The sequence below is a fragment of the Zeus faber genome (genome assembly GCF_960531495.2).
Source record: "Zeus faber genome assembly, chromosome: 21".
Lineage (NCBI taxonomy): Eukaryota > Metazoa > Chordata > Actinopteri > Zeiformes > Zeidae > Zeus > Zeus faber.
Window position 1 is genome coordinate 10,084,813 of NC_137208.1, and position 26,745 is coordinate 10,111,557.

The window sequence follows — 26,745 nt, forward strand, 5'->3', positions numbered from 1 at the left end:
TCGCGAGTACGACGCGGCCGTGGACGCGGTTTGTCCCGCGTAGCAGTGTGTGTGTGAAATGAACACTTCTGTTTTATTCCATGAACTACTGACAACGTTGTTTTGTTTTGGTTTTTTTTTTTTCCAAATTCCAAATACAATTTTTGTCATTTAGACGACTGGTCAAAATAACCGGAGGGGAAGAAAATAAAGAAGCGGCGTTTTCAGACCTTGAATAATGCCAAGAAAACCCGTTCACGTTCCTTTTTAAACATCGCGATACGAGTGTTTTGACATGGAAAGAGTTGGAAAGAGAATCAACTTGGTGGATGGTGTGTTGGAATACAACAGACACCGGTCTCTTCATTTTTTCCATATATATATATATATATATATATATATACATACATACATACATACATACATACACACACACACACATACATACACACACACACACATACACACACACACACACACACACACACCTACACTTACAGAAATGGCAGAAAAATGTGGGTGAAAGTTTCCGGGTAAAAAGGGAATATTCTTTTGACATCTGGTCACGTTTCATTCAAGAACATCCTTCGCTTGTGGACTTTCTCCATCATTTCCCCCCACCCGCCAAAATAAATATTCTTGGGAGGATTAGGATGAACTATTTCTGTGATCCACAATTTGCATTGAACGACTCTTTTTTTATTTATTATTATATATATATTTGTTTTTCACAAAGTTGGGGGCCGAATCAAATCCAACATTTCGGCGCAGTGTGTGCCAGGCTGAGGCCTGAACCTCAGTCACTGTGGGGCCCGGAGGCCTCTCACTGCTGTGGTGGTTGTTTTTCGGCAGAACAAATCCCACCGATTTTAAGGGCACAGGAATTAGAAACTTTTCGTCTCGTGGTTTTCTTTCGCAGTAACAATCGAACCATTCATAGCGAATTTGGCGTTCACATTCAAAAATGCAATGCTATAATTAATTAAAAAAAAAAAAAAAAAAGTGACTTATCGGCGCCTGGGCTCTATGGTGGAGGACCCACGGCTCTAAATTCAAGTGCTGTTCACGAAAGCAACTTTAACATTTTTGAGATGAATTAGTTTGGGTCCTGTCATCCGTTAAACCACTTCCTCGAAGCATCTGGAGAACATTAGTAAAAAAATAAAATAAATATTTTATATATATATATATATATATATATATATATAAAAGATAATGATAAATAATATTATATAATAAATAATAAATGGTATCCCCTTAATAAAAATAGATGGCAGTAGCTGAAGAAAAGGGAGAAAAACACAACAAAGAATGAGTGAGCGACAGCCATTGAGCGATTGCGTACCATTGAAAAGATGAAATGGATAAGAAACGATCACGTGCTGCATTTAACTACACAGACGTTGCTGACGTGGAAAGACATTTATCTGTTATATTGTATGAGCTGTTTATGAGGCGCGGCTCTGTCCCAGCAAACATGTCCATTACTTCCTCCACCCCAACCTTACTGATCACATCTGAGGTAAAGAGGAATATCGATTATTTTTTCCCGTTCCTTGCCTGAGCGCACGAATAAAACGCTCGCATCACGACAACCTTTTCACTCCCCACCGCTATGGATGCCAGATTGCCGTGGCGTATTCCTGTCATATTACCAACAGAATAAGTGCCGTATGATTACGGCAGATTACAGATCTGTTATTAGAATTAACGTTTAAAACGTAAAAGCTGTGAAGTTGTATGTTATAGCTATCGAGTTAGTGAACATGTCATTATTAATAATCGTGTTAATTAATAACAACGTTTCAGGTTACAGCATGAACACTTGTTGGTGATAACTGTGTTCCTGACCCGGGGGTGTCCTGCAGCAGCAGAGAGGGTTCAATCATTTTAAGCGCGGCTGGCGCATTGCGGGGGACTGGGCTCATCTTGGATGCGTTTTGAGGTGCCCCGGCTTTTTGTGCGTGGAGCATTACGTATTCAACATGGGATCTGGGATCAAATGACCCAGTATGGCATTTGGGATGAGCTGACCCCGGAGGAGCAGCGTAGACAAAGACACCGACGACTCCCCCATGAAAATTGCTCAAAAAGTCGATGTAAAGTTACCAAATTTAACGTCATTTTGAACATAATGCATGTGGGGCTGGGTCTTTTTTTAATCAAAAGTGGACAACCGCATTGGAGAACAGGTTAGGATATATTATTTAAGGCTTGGGCTGGGGGCGTGTGCTGACATCTGGGTGTCCAGCCGCAGGGATGGGCGCTCTGGGCTTGCAGCTGGTTGTGGCGTCCGGCCCTTTGCGGCCTCGCCTTTGCGCCGGGTGTTGGTGGGTCTGGCTCCGGGGCGGCGGTCCGTGCCTGGCGTCCCCGGCTAGGGTTCCGCGGCTGCGTCTTGCGCCTGCTCCTGGGGGTGGGTTGAATGGGTGCGCCTCAGGGGTGCGGGGTCCCCTCGCGCTCCCGGGGGCCGGGTGTGGGGTGTTGCTCCGCGGGCGTCCGGCTTCTCTGGGGGCCGGAGGGGGCTTCACTGGCTGCAGAGCTGGGTGCTCGGGGCTTTCCTGCGGTCGTGGGGTGTCTGTACAGCTTTGGGGCCTTGTGCGCTCACTGGTCGACACTTCACACACACACACAAACAGAAAGGTGGTCTCATCACAGGCACACACTCACCAACACCCTCCTGGTCACAGCTCTCTCCTTTCCTTCCTCATTTACTGCCATAACTATGACAGGAAGAGGCCACGTGCCCAATCGCTGTTCCAGTTTTCCTGGACGTATTTCTGTTTTTTTCGATACGTCCGATTTTTTTTTCCATGTACAGGTTTGTTTCTATGTTTATTTGTCTCACCCGTGGTGATTATCCCCCTCTTGGAGTAGTGATTAGTTGGTTTATAGACCAAAACACGATAGTTCTCCAAAGAGGAGGGTTGGTGGTGGTTCCGTGTCAGAAAAAGCTGCGCTCTCGTCATCCTACAGGTCGTCCACGGGACAGAGTTGCTGCAGCAGCTCTTGAGGATTTAAGAATAAAGTTTGATTGCAGGTTGAGAACTTGAACTCCACTTGCAGACTAACTCTGTCCTAGATGCAATAGCATACCAATACTCTGTTGTACGCCCAGCATGCTGACAAAGAAAAGGTAAGAAAAAGAAAAAGCAATTAGTCGGAAACAATTACAATTTGCTATATTTATTCGTTCTCCAAACATATTATGGAACTCAGCGCACACACACACACACACACACACAGGCACACACAGACACACACACACACACCCCAACCCACCCCCCCAAAAGTGCAGACATTAGACAATGGCATGTATACAGCATCGTCTATGATAGATAGGCAACATAAAGAGCAAAAGGTAGCAAATATTGCACATGATGATCAGCACAGGAAAGTAACTTGTTTGTCTGCCTAATTTTAGGCAATTTCACCAGGACGCTGGTGCCGCTATGTTTGTTACCTGCGAAAATAGGTTTCTTCCGACAAACTTACTAAACACTGCCAAAATTTACCAGCCTCTGACCTGTAGCTGAAGGTAATTTCCTGCTTGTTACAAACTAAACAAGATCAGACTTGCAGAATAAAGTTAAATGAGGTAACAGTTGACAAAGAAAAACGCAATAGTTACGAGGGCATTCAACTTCCATTTTCACAACAAAACCCACGTTCTCTTAATCCAAATGAGTGAAGATAAAAAGGTTTTAAATTCCGAAGATGGAAACAGGAGAAATGGAAGAAAAAAAAAATTACTTTAGATGCAAAAGTTAATACAAAACTGCAGAACTCTTAATAGTCAAAGATTAGTCCACAACAAGCAAAGTATCGAGGTTAATGCCAAACTGGAGGAGTTTTTGAGAATGTCATCGATGTTAAATGACTGTTATTGCTGTCAAAAACGAACCTCAGACAACATTGTCGGCAAACATTAGACCATACCTGAGAATGAGGGCTTTTGCATCATCAGCACAGGAGGCTTTTTAAACTGATATTTGTAAACAAAACATGACTTCGACTAAATAATGATATAATTCCCAACTACCAAATAACTGTACCTTTATAATGGGGCCAAAGTGTGTATGTTATTGCTTTGAAGCAGGCATCATAGCCGTCTAACGGCAATATTTGTTCAGAGGCACCAACTACACAGCTCATTCCCAATCCAATTACATTCATTTCCAAAAATGTTGAACCTAGCAGGGCTACAAAGGAATCCGCTTTCTAGGAGCTTGGTTTGCTGTGGAGCAGCTGGTCTGGTCTTAGGAGCATTCGGTGAAAGTGGAAACCATGTTTCCTCGGCGCTCGGTCACTGTCCTGCATTGCGGTTTCCCCGTGCCGTGCAAGCTGCCGTCAGTCTGAGAACCGTGAGTGTTGAAGGAGAACATCGTCTCCATGTCCTCAAACATGTCGTCAAAGACCCCTCCGCCGAAGCCGTGCCGGAACTGCCTGTTGTGCCGGTTCATGGCCTCCTGGTGGGCCCGGAAGTGGATGTCGGAGTGTCGATTCTGGTGGGCCTGCGAGTGGGCGTAGGCGTGGGCCTGGGCGCGAGAATGGGGATGGCCGTGGGCATGGCCCTGGGAATGCGCATCGGGGTGATGGTGGCGGTGGTGCTGCGATTGTCCGAACGTGTCAAAGTCTTTGAAGAAGTCGTTGAAGTCAAAGGAATGGAAGTGCTGCTTGAAGTTGTAGCTGCCGCCGCCACCAAATCCGCCGTCGCCGCCTCCTCTGTTGCCGCCTCCGGGTCCATGACCAAACTGGTCATACTCACGCCTCCTCTTTTCATCCGATAGTGCCTCGTATGCTGTGTGAGGAGGAGAAAATTACAAACGCATAAATTGGTGGCGCAATCGAGCGGCACCCCTCGAACGCATTACATTTCACTGCATATATGTATGGAAGTATGTATATGTATGTGACAAATAAAAATCTTGAACGTTTCACTCATTATGGGGTGGGAACCCCGGCGCTTCGAGGTCACCGCAAAATACAGATCTCCAGCGAACGTCGACAAGGCAGTTCACTCACCCTCCGCTATTTCCCTAAACTTGGACTCGGCGTCCGGGCTCTTGTTTTTGTCGGGGTGGTACTTCATGGCCAGCTTGTGGAAGGCCTTCTTGATCTGACGCTCGGTGGCGTCTTTGGGCACCCCGAGGACGTCGTAGTAGTCCTCCTTCGCCAGGATGAACTCTGTGATCAGCAGAATGCACACTGCGAGCAGCAGCACCGACTGAGCTGTGGCCATGTTTTTGCGCCGCGTCGCCTCTTCACCTGTGGAGGAAGAGAGAGAGAGAGAGAGAGAGAGAGAGAGAGAGAGAGAGAGAGGCATTTGTCCATTTTTTCCTTTCGCTTTTACCTCGCCACGGCGAGATCCAAACGGCCGAGCTAAGGCTGTGGGCTACGGCACAGCGACTTCAAAAGTTATGTGAGAAGGGGGCATAAAAAAATACCAATAATAAAAATCCCCGTTTACGAAACCGACGCCCTCATGATGTCACCACGCCTGAAAGCCTCACGGTGTGGTCCACTCACACCAGAATTAGACAAACGTCGAATGCTTATTGAACACTGAGACGAAATAATCATTGGTGGAGTTGCGTAGATATAATTTGTGGAAAGCAAAAAAAAAAAAAGTGAAAGAAATGATGTATATGCAACTTAATTTGTGGAGAACCTGCAGGAATGTGCGGCCGTTTATTTGTTGTATGGTGCGAGGACGCGCGGTCCATGCGGGGCAAGTCCTCCAATATGTTTACTCCGGGACTGCGCTTAGATGTGACGTCAAAACACTGAGTCTCTTGGGCCAAACGTGCCAAGCGCTCAGAGCGACACAGCTCCCACCGCTCAGCTCAAGGTGACGACATGTAGTGTCTGTCGCCACTCAAAAGACGCCGCATTTATCGGCCGCGCTCGTATTGCCCAAGAGGAAACCCAATGTCTCGACACCATTTTTTTTTGATTATTAGAAGAAAAAACAAACAAAACCCCCCCCAAAAAAACCCACAAAAAAAAACAAGTCAAATATTTCGGCCAAAACCAGAACCTTCCACGGAGTCACCGCGCACCCGTCGGGACGGCCTGTCAGTCAAATCAACCGCGACCGCACATACACATCTTTACTCCCGAATATCTTCCCTTATCTACGGATCGACACTTGTTTGAAAACACACCCGCCGGAAGAAGTTAACTTAGAGAGTATCCAGTGGGGCAAACATGTATTATTAACCTTATAGCTCTAGTGGGAAGTTTTGTTATTTTCCCAATAACTTCCACTGGCTTCTAACGGGCAACTTCACCTCGTAAAAACATTTGACAGGGTTGATAACGCACAACATATATATATATATATACACACACACACAAAAAATAAATAAAATAACGTGGAACAAAGGAACAAACAGCCGGTGTGATTTACCTGCACTCGTCGGGGAGCAGTCCGTGGGACACCGTGGCTCTTCCGCGGCTGGACTGGCCCGACTGGTCCGCGGGGCGACACCGAGTTGGGCGCAGAATGTCGTCGAGCAGCGTTCCCGAGGCTGAGCACCACGACTCGCAACGCCATTGGTCCGCGCCCCGCAAGCCCGTGATTGGAAGCGCGGTGATTGGCTGACGCGAAGTGCACGTGGAGTACTGTTGCCGAGCGTTGGCTTGACGTCATTTCCGTCGACCGCGACCCGGAAGTATACAATGCGTAGAACGCGCGTACGTCCTGGGGTATATGGAGTATAATATTTATGTGACGTAATATGTATGCATCTAATACGTATAACCTGGAAGTTTTTTTTTTGTTTTTTTTGTTGTGCGTGTGTGTTAGGCTAACCCTAAACCCTAACCCCTAACCCCAACCCTGACCCTAGGGGTTCGGGTAGTCGTCACTCCCGCTCCCAAACGTACTGTTTCCATGGGTACACTGAAGTGGAACCCCGTCCGGACAAACGTCACGTTTCTCCCCCAAACCTCCCCTCGTTTGAGCTGAGCTGTGGCGTCACTGGAACCGATAACGCAAACGTATTAACGGGGCCGTGTGGCGGGTCGGAGTTAGCGCCTTCCGATGATATCGCACAGGTTTCCACGGCAACTATCACGATGTTTTTATTTCCTGTTTGGGGCGATTGAATGGGGATTTGTGGATGTGGTTATATGACATATTACCGAAACGAATAATACATGATGCTGTCCAAATAATACCCATACATATACATATAGGGGTTGAAGGGTTGGATTTAGGGCTGGGCAATACAATGATACATCAACAATCAATATTGTGATATGAGACCAGATGTCTTGTGCGATTTTGGTCATCGTAACATTGTGATATCGGCTTTCAGTCTTTCGGGCTGCATTACAGGAAGGTGATGTCATTTCCTGAGATTCGTGGACTGTTCCTGACCTGTGACTTCACCTGCTTGGTCATAATGGTCATTTACTGACTATTGCTTCTCAAACATTTTTTACGTGTTATTATTTGACGGAAGCGCCAATGGTCATCCCTAAAATATTGTAATATTATCGATATCAAGATATTCGTCCAAAATAATCTAGTGAGATTGGGTTTTACCTCATGCCCAGCCCTTGCTGTATTGAAAAAAAACAACAAAAAAACCCTCGTTCAAATACCTTCACCTCAATTTCACTGCGTCCGTCCCTCCAAGATTCCCCCTGCACGACCGTCCCAGGCCCCAGAAATGGACGGACAGCAGGAAGCGGGAGAGGTGGATCCCAAGTAGACATCCGTATTTGTGCAGCGAGCACTTCACAGAGGAATGCTTCGATGTCCGATGGGGAATGCGGTACCTGAAGAACGCCGCTGTCCCCTCGATCTTTCCTTCACGGCAAGATGTGATTAAAATCGCTTAAACCTCCTTACACAGTGGGCGTCGAACATTATATTCATACACGCTAACCGGAACCCGTTGACGTTTTTGTCTTTCTTTTCCGTCAGGACTGTGAACAAATAAACACAGTTCCTAAAACGAACCACGACTACAAAAGCAGGATGGAGTCTCCCGGACACAGACCCCGTCATTTCTGACATTCATGCCAACGGGAGGCTGCAGATTTTGACCAGGGCTGGCCAAGCCAACCGGTCAAGCGTCACAACGGTCAACCTTGTTTTTGACGAAAACACAACAACCGATTCCGTCAGGGAAGGACTGGTAGCGGCAACACTGGCCACTACCCTTGCGACGTGTCTCTGGAGTAAAACCTGCATCCACAAATTCGCGCCACCACTTGGGAACTACCAGCCCGACCGTAATATGCCATCGGTGTCCGGCGAACCTCAAGGCGAGGCTGACTCCGACCCGACTGAATTGTGCAGTGAGTCACACGGTTCTCGCAGGGACAGCAAGGGCGCATCGGAAACTACGACCACTCGAGCGGAGTTGGGACGGGCTGTTAGTTGTTGTATTGAACTAACCAAGGGGAAGGCTGCCTACCGCACAGTGGATGCCGGGGGACAGAATATTGGAGGGCGTGTTTCAGATTATGAGCACTCGTCCTGCAAACCGGACACAGAAAAAGAGCAGCTTTTGGGACGAGATCTTGAGTCCGCATGCAAAGATCTTGGAAGTGGACTGCCGGGAGGAGAGTACCGTGGCCAGGATCCGTGCCCTGGAGGACGAGATGGTTCATCTGAAGCGGGACAGTGCGGCCGTCGAAGAGAAGCAGACATTGTCAGAAGATTACATACGGTGTGGAACATACTGATCCGATGTTGCAAGTCACAGCACAATGACCTGGCTCTTGAATAATTGGAAGTCTACTTGTGTTGTTCTTGAAATGATCACATGATGCCACCAGATGATCCAATTTTTAGATTGAATCGATTTTTCGTGTGTTATATAAACAGGTTTCTCTGGACCTGCTTAACTTCCTTGTACGGAAATCATTTTTCGAAAAAAACTGTTTGGCTATATTGCTGCTGCTTATTGCTTTTATGACATACTTTCAGTTGTTGATCTAAATAGTATTTCATTGATTATCTACATTGACTGAGACCTAATATTTATCTTTTACATCTTATTATTTAGATGTGTTTGGCATTGAATTCACAACCTCCACTGGTGGGATTCACCATGCCCCTTTAGTTACAGGACAAATAAGCCACAAATAGTTGTCAGCTGTCTCACTGCTACAGCCATATATGTGAAAAAAAAATCGTAAAACCCTGGCCCTTTCTCAATCTGCGTTCTTGTCTTTACTCGTGGACTTGTGAAACGTCATCAGTCGCAGCCCAAGTGCTGTTCCGATTCAAAGTACGCATCGGTGGTGACTTGTGTGGACTTGGGACAGCCAAGTATCCCAGCATGCATTTCGCAGAATGACCGTCCTGCGTCCTCCGGTCCTCGGGAGTCTGTACTCTACTTTTATTACCTTAATAACATACCTCATTTGACTTCTTGAGTATATTAAGACTATCCTTAGTCTTGTCTTGTGTTGTCGTGTCTATTGTTGTTGTCTTTTTGCACTTTTATGTTATATGTTGTGTGTTACAAATATTACTTACACATTTGGAGTATGGGGAAACGCAATTTTGATCCTCTGTCTAATTACGTGTTGCGTGGTACGATTGACAATAAAGTACACTTTCAACTTTGAACTCCCGAGTTGAACTTGCCAAGTCTGAACTACCAAGTCCGCAAGTCCGGACTTCCGCGTACTTGGTATTGAGAAACGGCCCTTGTGAATGAGGGCGTCGATGACAAGTCAATTTGTGCCAGGCGACTGTTAACAAAATAATAACAATACGACTTGTCGTCCTATCGCGACTTGACGTGAGCTGCCGGGGTGGGGCGCTTCGGTACCAGGAGTATCGATACCACGTCTAGTTTTGAAGATCGATTTTAGCGTCAATAGCGTCGTTACCAAAAAAAAAAAAAAAGGATCAGTTTCTCTCTCCAAAAGAAATTAAAAAAAATGTTTTTCCATTGAATTACACGTGTATATTCCCTCACTTTCGCTTGCTTGGTGCCTGTCACTGTCCACTGCGGCGAACGGAAGAGTGCGCCCACTTGGAGCGCCGCGTGGTGACGTGTCGGTTCTATGAGCCGACTTCTGTGGACGAGGCCCATTTTTATTTTTATAAATCAATACAAGACAGAATAACAGGACGATCCTGTAACGTATTTGTCAAACAGGACCCGGAAACGTCTCACTTTGTTCAACATTAAGAGCCAAGGACGGTGAGACTTTTTGTATGTTATTTTGGCACCCCCATTTTGGAGCGCAAATTTAATTCGCGGAAAAGGGCATGGGGATGAACAAATAACATTTTTGAACTGAGCAGAAAATATTTCTTGCGTCATATTACATCATACAACTGAAATTGAAATATATGTCTGTGTAGAGTTGTGTAATTATTTACTCACTATACTATTTCACGAGTATTTGTATTTTTGTTATACAAATAGGATAGTTAATCTTTAAACAAATATATGACAAAAAAAAAAAAGAAAATGTTGTTTTACATTATTTAATGTATTCTGAAAATTATTAGGTTTGGTAATAATGACATTGAATTATTTAAGTGATATATGTGCGCGCATAGCAGTCACGGGTCAAAACACCGCTCAACTTGGCTTCAATATAAAGGGGAGTGGTACCGAATGAAGAGCCGTTTGGCCGTTGAGCTGAGCTAAATGATCCGACTCACTTGTGCCGCGCCACGCATGGCCACATAACCCCCATCCGCCCCCCTCCCGGTATCGGTATCGGTATCGGTGATTCTCCCCTGGCATTAATCGCTGTTCTCCAAATTCTACAGGTATCGCCAACCACCTCCCATGTGGCATGGTCACGCCACCACACGTCACTTCCGCTAGGTTTCCTGTTTGGTTTTATGCGGCGTTCCATTGAAATCGGAAAATCCATACTCCCACCCGGGAGGGGGAGGGGGGGTTAGAAAGGAAAGGCAGTTGAGGTCGTCATCGCGGGGCAGATCGCTCCGTCAACGGCGAACGGAGTTCCCTTTGAGAGGAGTTTCATCTCCAAACACGTCCAACTTCGATCTAAAGTCCGAGAGTTTTAGCACCCGTTTAGATGACATTACGCCATTTGGCAGACGCCATAATCCATTTTGCACACTATCAAGCGCCGTATGTCGGTCACGGCCAGCTAACCATTCTCTGGGAGCGGGCGGTACTAGTAGAGTTAGCAGGCTTCTCCTCCTCCCGCGCTGGAATTCAAAAGCATTCCCCTTAGCGCAGCAGACGCAAGCGACCCAACTCCGATCGACGAGGGGACGCGGCGTTTCCGACTTTTGAGCCGTCACACGAACCGTATTCCCGAGGTGGAAACGCGTATATCCCACTCTGCCCGTGTGACGTGAATACACCGCCGACGTCACTTCTGGCAGCAGTTCGCCCGTTTGCGTTTTGGGGAACCGTCGCCGCGCGGAGCAACAACAACAACAACAACAACAACAAGCGGAGCGACGCGGAGGTAAGGCGCGTTTATTCAACACACGAATGGACGCGGAGGGTTAGAAATCCACGTCGCGCTGCAGCAGCGCCTTGCTCTCGACCACGTCCAGCAGCCACTTCTCCCTGAACCGGCTCCTGCCCGGGGTGTGCTCCAGCCGCGCGGACTCCACCACGAAGCGCACCTCCACGGGGAGGCTGTCGGGCTTGACCGCGGAGACCCGGATGAAAAAGTAAACGGAGGTCGTGCCTCTGGGGATCGGCGCCCGGGGTCGGGGGATGCTCCAGCGGGACCGGTACCGATGCAGGACGTGGAACTCCTCCCGGCTGGACCCGGTGTGCTCGAGGCTGAACATCCAGCCGGGCCCCACCTCCCAGGTGTTGATGTACTCCGCGATCTGTCGGCGGCCCACCTCCACGGTGAAGTCCCTGCAGGACACCCAGTCTATGTTTTTAATCTCCCGGTCTGGGGCCTGGGGAGCGCTTTCACCCTCGACCGGTTCGTCCTCCATCTTGGCTGTTTGTCTGTCAAGTGAAGCAGGAAATAAAAAAAATATATATATATATATTTTAAACACCTAAACCCCTTTTTCAGCAACGCAATCTCATCCTGGGTCTCTGTGTGCAAGTCGCTGTTCTGTTGTTTTGAATGGTATCTATGGCAACCATGCGAGGTGGCTGGTAGAGCCCTCTGTTGAGCAGTGGCGCAACTACTCAGACCGTTTACTTAAGTAATAGTGCAAATACCAACATTGCTCCAGTAAAAGTAAAACATTGAAATCTCTACTTAAGCAAAAGTCTAAAAGTAGTTGCTCTTAAATGTACTTAAAGCGTTAAATTAAAGCATGCATCATACCAGTGCCCAGATATGTCCTGTAATACAGCCCAAAGTGTACTTTCCTCTGCAGGCAAGTGCTCATTCGTATGTTATCATCATTTTCTTGTGTATTTTTATTCCAGATACCGATGGAACGTCTTCTTTACAACCATGGCAATAGACATACTATAGACTACAAGGCCTACTAGACGCCCTTACTACTGCATCACAGATATTCGTCGGCTGCCTCTGTTTCCCACAAGCCTGTGGACGCATGTCACGGATCAGGACCACGCTGGACAGCGTCACTAAGGTGGTTGGCAGCACAGACCTCATCTCCAAGATCTCACGTTTTAGGCCTGGCGGTACTATCGGTTGCGGTGCCCATGCAGACAAGGCCGTTGCCAAAGCGGAACCCTCAGCCCCTAGCCGCACGGCCGGTGCCGCAGAGGCTGCGACCAGCGAGGCCGCCATGAAACAAACGGAAGACAAATCGCCAGAGGAGGAGACCGAACAAGCTATAGAGAAGCCTTTTGTGGTGAGCAATAAGTCAAAACCAAGTTTGGCGTCGGCAGCCAGTGTGTCTGCCGTTAACTCGCCCCTGCCGCTCTATCGCCCTGCAGCTCTCTCGAGCAATATGGATGAGACTTACAACGCGCTAGCGGAGCACGTGAACAATTACTTTGGCTCCAGCGTGCAGGAGGACGACAAGACCACGGGACAACGTCAGGACCAGCGAAGGGAAGGGAAAGACCCCGTTCCCGAGCCCGGCCCCAGAATAGGCCCTCGGACCGCCCGAGAGCACATTCCTGTCCTGGTACCAGTGGCGGAGGACAGGTCTAAGGCGAGAGTTTCTACCTCTTCACTTCCTTCAGCTCCTCCCGCGGTCAGCCCTCCACCACCGCCAAGTGCATCCCCTCCACCCCCTGCGCACGCCGCCGCGCCTAAGACGGGCTTAACTCACGTCCAGGCATTCGTTGGCAGCTACATCGCCCCGTTGGTCCCCAAGTTCAGAGGCGATCCGAAAAGCGTCCCGGATGAGAAAGACAAGTCTTTGCCCTCCAAGGAGGTTAAAGAGAAGAGCGAGGAGAAGAGAGCAGAGGAGAAGGCCAAAATGCTGATGCTGAGTCAGAGAGAGAAGGTGGGCTCGGTGCATGGTAAAAGTAACCAATGTGAGGGCTGTTGTCCTTTAATTTTATCACTTAAATTTATTTCACACATACTAGAGGGTGGAGGCGGACAGGATGAAGACATAATTGCGTGCTTATATCCTATTATAATCTACCCTGCCGTCATATTTTAAATTGAGCTTCACCCGAATTGCCCCAAACTCAGCTTTGTTGGGCGAGAATCATAAGGCACGTGACATGATGATGCCACCAGTTGCTGAAGGTACATAATAGTAAGTGTGCAGGCAGCGCCTTGCACTTACTATTATTCCTCATCTTATTGGGGTTGACAAATTTGTCACACTACTCCTCCCCATAGGTTGTCTCTCCGGGTGGCACTGACACTCACTATTATTCCGAAGATAAGATAAGACTATCAATCCTGGAAGGAAATTCGTCTTATTATTACTGCCACATTTTGCCACACCTCTACTCCCACCTCTCCCAGTGGCACTGACCGCGCCTGTATGGTATTCATCCGTCCATATAGCCCCCGGTAGATGCAGCCACCGGGAAGCACAATCGTGTGGGGAATTCCCCTAATATGTTTACATGCGTTTCCATGACGACTGGATCTTTCCACATGGACACATATTGAGCATCACTTTGGCACAAATAATGTAATCCTTCGTAAATCTAATGTTTCCACATTGTTATAGCGCCTCCGACTGGATAAAGGTGGTTGTTTTGATATATTTGCGTCTAAGCTGTGGGAGGATTTGTCTGCCGATGCGGCTTAGTAGAACAGTAAGTGAGTAACTAAAACAAAGCTCCAAACTGCTTCACAAGAATCCAATAGATAAATACACTAAAGTACAACAATCAAGGACGAACTTGTCCATAATAAGCAAATGGGGGGGGGGGGGGGGGGGGGGGGGGGGGGGGGGGGGGAAACTCAAATCTGGATGTTTTGTCATAAAAAAAAAAAAAAATAATAATAATTATATGTGTGTGTTTGTGTGTGTATGTATGTATATATATATATATATATATATATATATATATATATATATATATATTCCAACTTGGATTACATCCGGGTTGTTGTGACAGTTGTAATTTGAACGTGTTCTGCCCCCAGATCATTGCCAGGGTGAGTGTCGACAACAGGACCCGAGCGCTGGTGAAAGGCCTACACAGAGTCACTGACCTCAAGCTCCTCACCACTCGAGTGGAGGAGCTGAGCCTCCACCTCCTGGAGTTCCCCGAGACACGGGGTGTGGCTGTCAAGGTCGGTGCAGTTTTTCTTTCTGGTGTATTTGTTTAGTGCAGGACCAGATCATATTTACAACTTTCAATCCAGTGGAGTCAATGTATAAAAAAATTTAGTTTTTTTTTAATATGTTATGTATAGCTTTTGTCCCTCATCTTAACCATATAAAAACATTGAGGACACATCTTTCCTTTAGATCTAGCTATGTGGTGTCAACGTATCTGTTCATTAAAATACATTTGAACCGACCCCTGGATGCTGTGCCCCACCCCCAGGAGAGTGTCCTGCCCTGCCTGCTTCGACTGCGCCAGGCTAGGGACCCTCCGCTCCAGGCCGCCGTGCGAGAGGCGCTGGCCCTGGTGGGCTACACCGACCCGGTCAGGGGAAGAGGCATCCGGGTCCTGGCCATAGACGGAGGGGGAACAAGGTAGGCGACGCCGGGGCGGGGGAGGTGAGACTCGCAAGAGTAAATAGGTTTTGGAACTTGTTCAACCAAATAAAAAAGCCTTCAAACAAACAGCCTTAAGGTGTTCTCCCCTGTGGGGTTAATGTTGTCTGTTTTTACAAACAATGAGCTGACAACAGAGTCTCGTCTTGTGATGTCAAAATGTTGACAAAAACAGTAGATATATATTTCAAGTGTCACAATTTTTGACAACAACCTCATGAGACTGGGCTAGAACTGAATAGTGATGTCATTTGGAACAAGGGGTATAATATTACATATACATGGATGCCTCACTATTTGAGATATATATTTTATTTATTTATCATGTTATATTTCTTTGCAGAGGATTAATGGCCCTGCAGACGTTGCACAAGCTGCAGAAGGAGACGGGAAAGCCAATCCACCAGCTCTTTGACTACATCTGTGGAGTCAGCACGGGTGTGTTGGCATAACTGGTTCTGCATCTATCTCAGTATCACCCTGTTCTTTAAATGGCTTTGCGTACTGAGTGCCCTGCTCAAGGACACATTCGATGGATGCTGTTACGGATGTAATAAAATCGCTCTTATTTTCCCAGGCTGGCGAGGTATTTCAGCCGAAGGCCCCTCCAATCTCAAACTCCCCTGTGTTCTCTTTAGGGCACAGAGTATATGTTAAAGCATTTAATCTTTTTTTTTTTTTTACACTGGTGTTAATAGGAGAATGCCTACACCATCAAGTCCGGATTATTTATGCTTTTCAATGTCAAATCATATGAAAGCATATTGTGCGACGTCATCCCGAGGTTTCTATCTTCATTTATCGTTTGTATTTTTATTTTTTGAATTTCAGACAGTAGAGGCGCAGCCTTGCACAATCCAGCTCCGGATTGACCCTCGAATCACTCAGATGCAATGCTTTTCCTCCGCCAGGTGCCATCTTGGCCTTCATGCTGGGCGTGTTCCAGATCCCGCTGGATGAGTGCGAGGAGATGTACAGGAAGCTGGGCTCGGATGTCTTCAAGCAGAACGTGATCGTCGGCACCGTCAAAATGGGCTGGAGCCACGCCTTCTATGACAGTGAAGTCTGGGAGAATATCCTCAAGTGAGTCCAGTTCTCTCTTATTGTCCTTTTATTAGTTGCTTCCCCCATTTTGTGAACCCCCCCCCAAATGATTTGTGCTGTATATTCCTTCATATCTTTTTTTTTTTTTTTGTTTATCTCAAGGAGATTGATGTGCATCGTTTTGTAGCGTGGTTATTCTGATTTCCAAATCTGAAAATCTGTTGAAGTCCGACATGAAAATAATTCCCATCCAAGCACAATTTGAATAAGTGCTGGGCAATAAAACGATAACAATAATTATCGCCATCTCTTTTTTTCTCTCCTCTGTGTCAAAACAAAATAGACTCAATCAGTTCGATCAAAAATATTAATAATAATAATAATAATAATAATAATAATAATAATAAATCTGCAGATCTGTTCACTTCCACGTGCCAATCATGTTTGTCGATATAGAATTAAGCCCCGCCCCCTCCCCCGTGGACAGGTCATGCTTTAAACATACACACACACACACACACACACGCAGGAGCGACAGCGGCACCGTCCAGAACTCTAAGGAGAAGCAGAAAGACGATGTATCGTTGACAACATGGCATGACAACATACATCCGCGTTTTATTTAATCAATTTTAACATTTAATTGACGTTCCGACCCAAAGCAGACGATAAGTATCCATTGTGTAAAATATGTCGACAAGGCGTGCAACACCACTAACTTTGATTATTTATTCAGACCTACAGTAGCTGTCATTTATTTAGTTTTTGATTTGATCAAATATTGTATTTAAGTGGAATGTTAGTTAAAGCAGCTGAACTTATTACTTTTTGATTTCAAGTAGTAGGTGTGTGTGTGTGTGTGTGTGTGTGTGTGTGTGTGTTCTGCTACAGATGGATTGTGCTATTAGGACCTGGTGTGTGAACAGTCGGGGGTTCAGTCCACACAGGTGGCAAACTCCAAGGTCATTTTTCAGTCACAGTCCCTCCATCTTTCCTTGTGATCCTCCTGCCCCCCCACCCTTTTCCAGCAGTGAATCATCCCTTGATTTCTTCCCCCCTTTATTGTGTTTATAGAACTAGTGGCGGCTTTGCGAGGGGCTGTTCAAATGAAACACGTCTGCGCTTGGTCTTTTCTTCTCAGGGAAAGGATGGGTGAAGGACTGATGGTTGAGAGCGCCAGAGACCAAAACTGCACTAAGGCAAGCACTCCCATCTTTCTAGCACGACAACACATGAGCAACATCCCAGCGGTTCTCACACACACGTGGACTATGTGCACACACAAACACATAAGGACCTTCCCCCTTATTGACATTAAAAGTTAACTTATATCACATATGCACCTTTCTTGGGTGTATTATGTGTATACACGTATACCGCATTAACATATATATTTATATGTGTATATTTGTAAATGTAATAATGTTTGTTTATATGGATGCAAATAGATTTTTCTCCTTCTGTACAGCTGACAGATCGATGTGTTTGCGCCACCAGGTGTCAGCAGTGAGCACCATCGTGAACAGGGGTCTGCCTCTGAAGGCCTATGTGTTCAGGAACTACAGGCTGATGGCCGGGGTTCGATCCCACTACCTGGGCGACTGCAAGCACAAGATGTGGCAGGCCATCCGGGCCTCCTCCGCCGCTCCAGGATACTTCCAGGAGTTTGTCCTCGGGAAAGATCTCCATCAGGTACGGAGGGCGACCGGGAAAATAAAGCTGTTGTTTCCCTCCCCGTGGTGTGTTTAAAAACACACCACGTGATGAAAAGAGGTGAAAGAAATATTTATATTCTTAAATGACTTACCCAGAAATTCATCTCGCAGGGGCTAATGCACCCAGACCCCAAATAAACCCGGTGCAAGGACATAGAATTTCCTCGTAGTTATTTGCTTTTATGCGTGATTCATAGCCTTGAAATGTATACAATAAGGAAATATGAATCACTCGTATTAGATTGCTGTGGTATTGATGCATTTTTATTCTTTTTAATCCACTCCTGTACCAGCCACAGTCGACCTAAAACTGTCACGGCGAAGGGATCCCTAAAAATAGCGGGAACCCTTTCAAATCAGCGACGTTACTTACTCAGATTACCGTATCGATCGGCACAGCCGCGGCGGCTTCAAGGAAGTTCTCAAGCCTCCCCCCCCCGCTGGGAGCGCCGGGGGTTTCATGTGACCTGTTTCCACGCGGCCCGATCAATCAATACGCTTCCGCCGGGGATGCCGGAGACGCCGAGCGTCGCACGTGTTGGGCACGGGGGGGGGGCCAGTCCTTCTCAAACTGCGACTCGGCATATATCAGCATAATCGGCTCCCGCCGAAGGCGCCGCGCGGTGATGGCCAGGGACGTGGGATCGGCTCGGCTCGATGACACCATATACTTCTTTTAAGCCGCCCCGGATAAAAGAGGGTTCTGAATGCCGTGCTGTAACGTGAGGTTTTTGGTCCCAGGCGTACTCCCGACATCCTGGTCCCCCCTCTGCTTGGAGTACATGATCTGGAGTCTCCGATAGAGAGAGAGAGAGAGAAAAAGAAAAGGAAAGTACATTAAAACCGATGTAGAAAAATGACATACCACTGGCTCCTGCGGTGCGCCTAGAGGATAAGGGGGAGGAGTTTGGGCTCTCCACCGGGTGTCGACAACCCCAAAGTCCATGAGCGTGAGTCCCACGGCCCCGCGCCGAATTACAACGCGTGCTCCTACGTTTTTTGTTTTTTTTATCTATTAGCGCGGTTGTTACGGTAGCTGCCGGTCCACTACGCCAGCCCTTCGAAAAGGTTTCACGGTTTCAATCTTTTATTCATGCTCGCGGCTTCGGCACAGTCCCCCCCCCGCAAATGGGGTCGGTCGTATTGATTGGGAGTGCTGCGAGGAAACGGCTCTTTTCAACCTCCACGCGGGCGAAGGGGCAGAGATCGCACTGCGGAGACCAGTTAAGCCCCCGAGTTAGTGTTGATGCCAAGTCGTAACCCAAGACTAGGGTCGGCTCTCCCGATTCGGAATTTTGCGGGGAGTTATCGGAAATGTGGAGTGCATCGACTCTGCTCAAGCTGCGTGCTGTCGGTACCTCTTTGGGGACGCCGTATCTCAACCTGCTTTTTTCCTTTTGGGTGGGACTCAATAGGTCAGCCCGCAATCCGACCATTACCTTGCACGTCACGGCCCTCCCTTCTCACATTGTGAACGGTGCCGCAGTGTTTTTTCGGCGACGGGCGCCGGTCCTGTTTTCTGCCGAGTCATTCTTGGCCGCTGCTTTTGCACCTGTGTGCCGCAGAAAAGAAGAGAGGAGGAGGGAGAGTAAAGGGCAGCGCCTGTGGTGGAGCGGCCCTCACATCGGTGGCACCCGGGGGCCAATTCCAGGTGTAGATCCATGTCGTGATCAGGGACAGGACAGGAATGTTTTATTTTATTATTATTATTAATAATAATAATAATAATAATAATAATAATAATAATAATAATAATAATAATTTAAAAAAAAATTATATATATATATATATATATATATATATATATATATATATATATATATAATTTTTTTTTTTTTTTGTTTAATTTGGCTGCCTCTTTTAGATAGAGGAGACCCATGTGAGCACGGGGAGAGCGCGCGAACCCCACACAGAAAGGCCCCTGATCGGGAGGCAACCCACCGGAGCATAGTGCCAACCGCTCCCCGGGCGGGAATTGAACCCAGGACCTTCTCGCTGCGAGCCAGTTTGGCAGAACAATTTGACGGGTGCGCGTCCTTCCTTTGATGGAGCTGCTTTCTTTCTTTCTCTCAAGCGCACACATGCCCCCGTGTTGAAGGATGGGTTTTTTGTTTTAGTTTTTTTTTTTTCCCAACCCAGGCCCTATTAAAATCTTGGCCTTAAAAATCTTTTGACTGTTCATGGCGCAACCTCAGCGAGCGTGTAACGTTCCACTCTGCTGCAGCTCCTCTCTGTGCTTAAATACGGTCCAATGAGGCCAAGGTTGGAGCCCCCCAAAAAAAAAGAAAACACATGAAATCTCATGAAGACCGGAAACTTGAACATGTTTTTAGTAAAAGTCATATCACATTTAATTAAAACTGCTTTTTGGAATTGGCCCAGTACATCCAGAGTTGGCTCCAGCGATTTGCAAAAAGCCGCCGCTTCCAGTTTCTAGTCTCATGTACGTTAGTGCTGATGTCAGCAAAAAGGCCGATTTGCGGAAGTACAAAAGAGTCAATACAAAGCGGATAAAACGCACAATTTCCAACCTCTTTCTTTTCCCAGTGTAGCACATAGAGACTGTGAGCTTTCCGTTTTCCAAACCAAGCCTTCAGTGAGGTTGTGCGACGGACAGTCACGCGGTGAAGGGAGGCAGCTCCATTTGTTATGCGCTTGTGTTCATAATTTGGAAACTCTCCACTCTTGTTGTTTTGAATACGAATCACTCTGAAGGAAAACAATAAGGGTTGTAGGATTATGGTACGGACCATCGTCTGTGTAGGCCCCTCATCGTTTAGATAGGCCCTGAGCGCACTCTAGAACTGCGTCCGATTCTGTAATTTCCTCGACGTAATTTCATTAGCTGGTGATTGTAGCAGGTCATTAGGCTTAGAGCTGGACTTCATTTTGATAGCAAATTTGGGCTAAATTGCGTCCTTTTGAGTGCGTGTTTCCCTCTCCCCCTGACACTTCAATTACAGGTCTTAATCCCCCAATCCCACGTTGCCTATTTACTGATCAGGGCTTTGATTTGCGTGGGCAACGGGGCCCAGAAAGATTACCATTTCTTGGCCCGGGATGCTGTTTACAGCTCCAGTCCCCCCTGCGCTTATCCAGATCAGGGCAGGAAGCTGAACGTGTGTGTTTATTTTCTGCCTGGCACTGTGAATGTGCCTCAATATCCCAAAATACTCTTATAACAAGTTCGCCACTCCAGTGGTTTTGTTGTTTCCTCTCAGACATATCTGTGTTGTTTGCCCAGGAGTTTGGTAATTTGCCTAGAAAAATTAACTAGGCGAAAATAAATAATATTTATTTTTATATTATTATTTATATAATATTATTATTTTATATTTATATAATATTTATTAGTATTATTAGCTACAACTTTGCTGACTTGCAATGGCTGATAAGCAAATTTATGGATATATTTTGACTCTGCATTTAGAATTTGAGTCTGATTGCATGAGAATTATGAATGAAAGACTCATCATGGCTTTGAAAGGCGTGGCCTCTGTGAAAGGGAGTTCTGATTTAAAATATACGGAAAAAGCGTTTTGCTTTTCTCTTGACCAGAGGTGCGTTTAATCATGGCAATAAATAGTTTTTGTGTCGCTAGCCTCGCTTGCCTACGTCAGGGTCACGTCTCGTTGGTTTGGGTTCTGTGCGACGTGGCGCAGGGATGGAGAGGGAGCTGGGTCCGTGTTTGTCCTCCGCCTTTCTCCACCCGGAGCTCACAGCGCTTTGAGCTGCGGTCGCCGCCACCCACCACTCTCACTCCCACTGCACTTTTCGGGTACCTGCGGTGGTATTTCTCAGGAGAATCGAGCCACGATTGAAAGGGGGACATGCACGCACACACACACACACACACACACACACACACACACACACACACACACACACACACACACACACACACACACACACACACACACACACACGCACACAGGAATGAATTCTTCTGTTGCAGGAAGTCACATACATTCAGCACTGCAGGAGGATCAGTCTCTCTCCTCCCCTTCCTCCCTTTTACCTCGACGCGGAACGCAGAGGTAGACTAGTTTTACAAAGTTTATAAATAGAGATAGTGCTGACCTATTTCTCACCGTGCGGTGTTTCTTTGTCACAGCAATCAATTGTTAATGCAAGGTAGGGCAACCTCAAGTGGGTTCCCCGCGCGGAGGCGTCGCCTCGGTGCCGGCCTTCTTCTAGGGACGCGCCGAATCCGCCTTCCAGCTCCATTTGCATCAAGGCGCTAACGGTGTTGGGGTTTGTCGTGTCCGCGGCCCGTGACGACGCCCACGAGCACGCATGACTCCTCCAGCGCGATTGTGATCACGGGGTAGTAGGGGCTAGTAGTAGATGGATCTCCTCTTGTGCAGTTGTGAATGTAAACATATCTATATACTCTACATATTATATATATTTCTCTCTTTCTTGCACAGTACTTGGCCCTACTTTTGCCCCTTGCCCCCAAAATGTTGTTAGGAATTGTCGTAGTCCAATGCTGCTTTTTTTATTTTTTTTATTTTTTTTCCTGTGGTTGTTCTCGGCTCTACCGCATTCAATTCCCCGAGTGAGGGGTCAAGGGTCAGAGTGGAAGTGCAGCCATCGACTGTTTCCAAAGTGCGACTCCTTGTTTCAGTTCTGTGTCAGGGTATGTCTACATTATGGATGAATTGGGCCTTTAATTGGGGTAAAAGGGGAAGGCTGCATTATGTTTGTCTGTAATTCTGGAGCGGACAGACCCGAGCCATTTTGTCCTTAAATCTAGCGCCCAAATGTCCTTTTGGCACTCTGTTTGCTTTTTTCTTGATTTTTAAGGTCCTTTTTAATGTCCTTTTGAACATTGCATGTTAAAAAGCCTTCGTCTTTTTTTTTTACGTCCCCTTCTCAACACCTAATTCTCCAGCAGTCTGCTTTTTTTTTTTTTTTTTCTTTTTGTGTGAAACTGTTGGTGGGCTGAGGTCTAAAATGTGTCTTTGCTGAAACTGGATATTAAAAAAGGAAAGACTGATATCGCGCCAAGCCGTCTCAAGTTATTTGTCTTGATATATATATATATATATTTTTTTTTTCCGGCCGCCGAAGCACCACCGCCTCCCGCACCTAGTGCAGGACGCGCGGTCTTCTCCCCGTGCGTCTCAATCTCTGCATCTCGGCCGGATAACAGATGTAGGAAGGGCGCGCTCGGTGGCGCAGGGCGGAGGGAGTTGGGCTCCAGCCAGAGCCAAGGTCAGAGTTCCCCTGCGTCCGCCAGAGCCGAGGATGCCAACGCAGCACTTGCGTTTGCCGCTGTCTCCCACTCTGCTGGATTCCAGCCTGGCACAATTCACATCTCCTGGCCGGTGGGCTTTTATGATTGTCATAAAATCCTCCATTAAACGACAGACACGCTGTAAAAAAAAAAAACTGTTAACCTAAACTGTGAGTTTAACAGACCCTGCTGTTTGATGATCAAGTCTCGGGTTGTTGATTTGTTTGACCTTTGCAATTAAATATTTTATCAATTGATTCTTGGTCGAGATTGTTTGGATTTTTAACTTATATTTAGTATTACCTTTTTTTTATTAAATTTATTTTTTGGCAGACTATAGTTCCCTATAATTTCTTCTTTTTGGTTATATATTTCTTTTACCTCCTGTACAGATGAGGATTTTACTGCACACTGATTTTTATTTTTTTTTTTTTTTTTACTTAGACTCCTCTCTTCACTTCCCCTCTCCTCTAGGACGGTGGTCTCCTCATCAACAACCCCACGGCGCTGGCCATTCACGAGTGCAAGTGCCTGTGGCCCAACACCCCGGTGCAGTGTGTGGTGTCTCTGGGCACAGGGCGCTACGAGACGGGGGGCAAGAACACCGCCACCTACACCAGCCTCAAGACCAAGCTCACCAACATCATCAGCAGCGCCACCGACACAGAGGGTAAGGACGTGTGTGTGTGTGTGTGTGTGTGTGTGTGTGTGTGTGTGTGTGTGTGTGTGTGTGTGTGTGTGTGTGTGTGTGTGTGTGTGTGTGTGTGTGTGTGTGTGTGTGTGTGTGTGTGTGTGTGTGTGTGTGTGTACGCGCACGCGCGCGGGGGAAGGGTTGGCGTGCGACTTCACACATCTGTCTGTTTGACTCGGATTAAACTGGCATGATTATTTATAAACCTCCGATCAGGGGAGTAGCGGCCATGTGCTCTGCACTGTAGCGGATTCTGTCCAGTGTCCAATTTAATGTTCAGTTGTCTGTTGAGTTTGTTGAGGTATACGGAAAAGCAGTTTGTAAATTAAAAAATGCGTCATAAGGCGGCGGTTGTATTTATTAAGGGGTTATAAATCCCTATGAAATAAGATTTTGGTTGGACAATGGATCTTTAAAATGATCTGAAGCAGTGACAGTAAAACAGTGATTTTTAACAGAATCAATGTGATCCATTGGAATAGGTCAGTGATTTTCAATAAGTGCCTCCGTAGTGGTCCGCATTGGTAATGCAAGTGGGCCGCCGCATCACTGACAAATCCTTTTTTAATAAAACGTTCTCAATTATATTTGTCTTCAAAACGTTGAAACAACATCACCACTGCGGCACTTATTGAACACTACGTTGATCACCGCGGTCCGTCCGTGTTCGCTGTGTGGCGCTCCCTTTGATTGTTGAAATAAACTGAGATTCTCCTCAAAAGCGGTGAACCGGTGTAGGCGGTCGCGTTCCGTCATTGCCACGCCAGCTAACCTAGCGCGTTTCGCCCCCCACCCCCCAGAGGTGCACAACATGCTGGACGCTCTCCTGCCCCCCGACACGTACTTCCGCTTCAACCCCTGCCTGAGCGAGGACATCCCGTTGGACGAGAGCCGCCTGGAGAGGCTGAACTTCCTCAAGAGCGAGTGCGAGCGCTACCTGGAGCGCAACGAGGGCAAGCTGCGGAAGGCGGCCGGCGTGCTGAGCCAGGAGAAAGGGGCCATCCAGCGGCTGGCCGACTGGGCCAAGCTGAGGGCGGCCATGTACGAGGGCTTCCCCGCCGCCTCCAAGCTGTAGACGCGCCGCACCGGAAGGTACAACACCAGAGGAGCGGGCTGTCAGAGGGACGCTCTGATTAAGTCGAGGATTACGACACTCGTCTCTGATATGTCGTGCTCTGCGGGCGATGAGGACGATGGGAGAATGCATTGAGGTTTTAAAATGGGGAAAAACTCCGTCAGCTTGTCTTACGCGAACTTTTATTTTTCGATCGAGTCGACTGCGGTTGCGGCCGCCCCCGCGTCCGGTACGACGTGAATGCCCGGCGCACAGCGGTCAGCCGAAGCTATTCTCTCGATGCCGGGTCGGCTTGAGAGTATTCCGACGCCAGTCAGTTCCCTCGACTGCCGAAGATCGAAAAATAAAAAAGGTGGTTAAAAAAACATAAAATACTGGAGTGTGGCGGACGAAGGGAACCGTGCTGTCTTCTTCGGCAGCCGGTGCTTGACCGCGCCACTTTGTCCCCCACAGGGAGTTATCCTTGACCAAAGACGTACGATTTGAGGAAATCCATACGTGCCGTTTTTAAACATTTCTGCAACCTTTTGAATCGTGGCGACGAACAAAAGAAATCTGCCGACGTTGAGGAGACGCGAGACGAGGAACTAATGCCGTACTAACTGTAGTTCTACTGTAAATGATGCCCCTATCCCCTGCTTGATGCCCCATCGTCATCCCCGGTGTCGTGGTTTGAACAAACGGTCACAGGATCACGGCGTCTGCCCTAATTTCTTTACTGGAAAAAATATATATATCACATGCGAAATTATGTTTTAAGTGCTAACGAAAAAGGGGTTTTTGAAGAGTTTTACACTGTGAATGACAACCACACACCCCCCCCCCCCCCCCCTTTGTTTTTGTTTTTTGTTTTTTGTTTTTTTAAACTCCTGCACTCGAGAAAACACTGCTAGCGTCAGGCGCCGTGGACCTTTTTAGAATTCTACACACTTGAAATTGTGAGACTAATTATCCTGTTGCCTTGAATCCACTCTCCCTTTTTTTTCCCATGCCTGGCAGAATAGCTGAGAGAATTAAAATGTGTCACAAACGCCTGGGTTGTGGTGGAGTTTATGTTTACAGTAGGTCTTTGATTATGATTGTAAATGTATTCTTATACCCCTTTCCCGCTGCACCAAAAAACCCGCTAACGCCCGCTAACATCCGGCTTTTGTCACCGGCGGGAAAGGAAAAACAATGACCCTGCGATAGACCCGGGTTTCAATCGGCTCCGCCTCCGATCGGCTCTGATGTGAACAGGACACTCCCGCCCACCCGCTCTTTCTGGCCCCTCGACGCGCGTTGAAATTCCAGACGCTGGCGCATAAATAGACAGGAATATCCGTGTATCATTCCAATCATTTTATATCCCGTTTAGGATCCAAAAATCAGAAGTTCTCGACTATTTTTTCCCGCCTGGGGGGCCGCGAAAGGCTGTGAGTGCGGGGGACAACAGCGGGGGACCCCCGCGGTCCCCGCCCGGGGCTCCAGCGTCGACACCAAGCCGGTCGGCTCGGGCAGCTCTTGGTGGAGCTCGGCCGCCTTGGGCGTGGTGCACCGGTTTGGGCGTGGAGCACCGGCAGCACTTGGGTCGTTCATGAACGATCCGATTCTTCTGAACGGCTCAAAATACATTTTTTTTTTCTGTTTTTTTTTTTTTTCGAGTTTTACAGTTTGATGTCGGTTTATTGAAGTTGCCCTCTCCTCTACTGTTTTATACTCCAATCACAGAGGGGCCGTGACACGCCCCTTTTCCGACATGTTCACGACGTTGAGCACGATGCAACCAGGAACAAAAAACAGCATTTCTCCCGGCAGTGGGAAAGGTGTCGATCGCCTATTTTTATCGGGTTGACCTGGGTTTTGAAAACGGTTTAGGTCAAGTTAGATGAATCGCTTCAATTCTCTACCGTATTGTATCGCCCCCCATTGTAGATTCCTTCACATCTCACGCCATTC

At 47.2% G+C, this 26,745-nt stretch overlaps 2 protein-coding genes across 2 annotated transcripts; one reads left to right on the forward strand and one right to left on the reverse strand.

The window, feature by feature from the left end:
* Window positions 1-3,274: 3,274 nt before the first annotated feature.
* Window positions 3,275-6,454, reverse strand: LOC307246330 (dnaJ homolog subfamily B member 9-like). The gene is made up of 3 exons (XM_080022234.1): window positions 6,389-6,454; window positions 5,002-5,244; window positions 3,275-4,777 (listed from the first exon to the last, which is right to left on the reverse strand). Exons 2-3 carry the CDS (start codon window positions 5,216-5,218, stop codon window positions 4,236-4,238), a joined length of 759 nt encoding a protein of 252 aa, XP_079878360.1. The 5' UTR covers window positions 5,219-5,244; window positions 6,389-6,454; the 3' UTR covers window positions 3,275-4,235.
* A 4,918-nt stretch (window positions 6,455-11,372) lies between these two features.
* Window positions 11,373-24,807, forward strand: pnpla8 (patatin-like phospholipase domain containing 8; the record flags this gene model as incomplete). The annotated part of the gene is made up of 10 exons (XM_080022369.1): window positions 11,373-11,415; window positions 12,354-13,351; window positions 14,461-14,610; window positions 14,868-15,019; window positions 15,384-15,478; window positions 15,952-16,123; window positions 17,226-17,283; window positions 17,582-17,776; window positions 23,516-23,711; window positions 24,533-24,807. Exons 2-10 carry the CDS (start codon window positions 12,485-12,487, stop codon window positions 24,805-24,807), a joined length of 2,160 nt encoding a protein of 719 aa, XP_079878495.1. The 5' UTR covers window positions 11,373-11,415; window positions 12,354-12,484.
* Window positions 24,808-26,745: the final 1,938 nt, after the last annotated feature.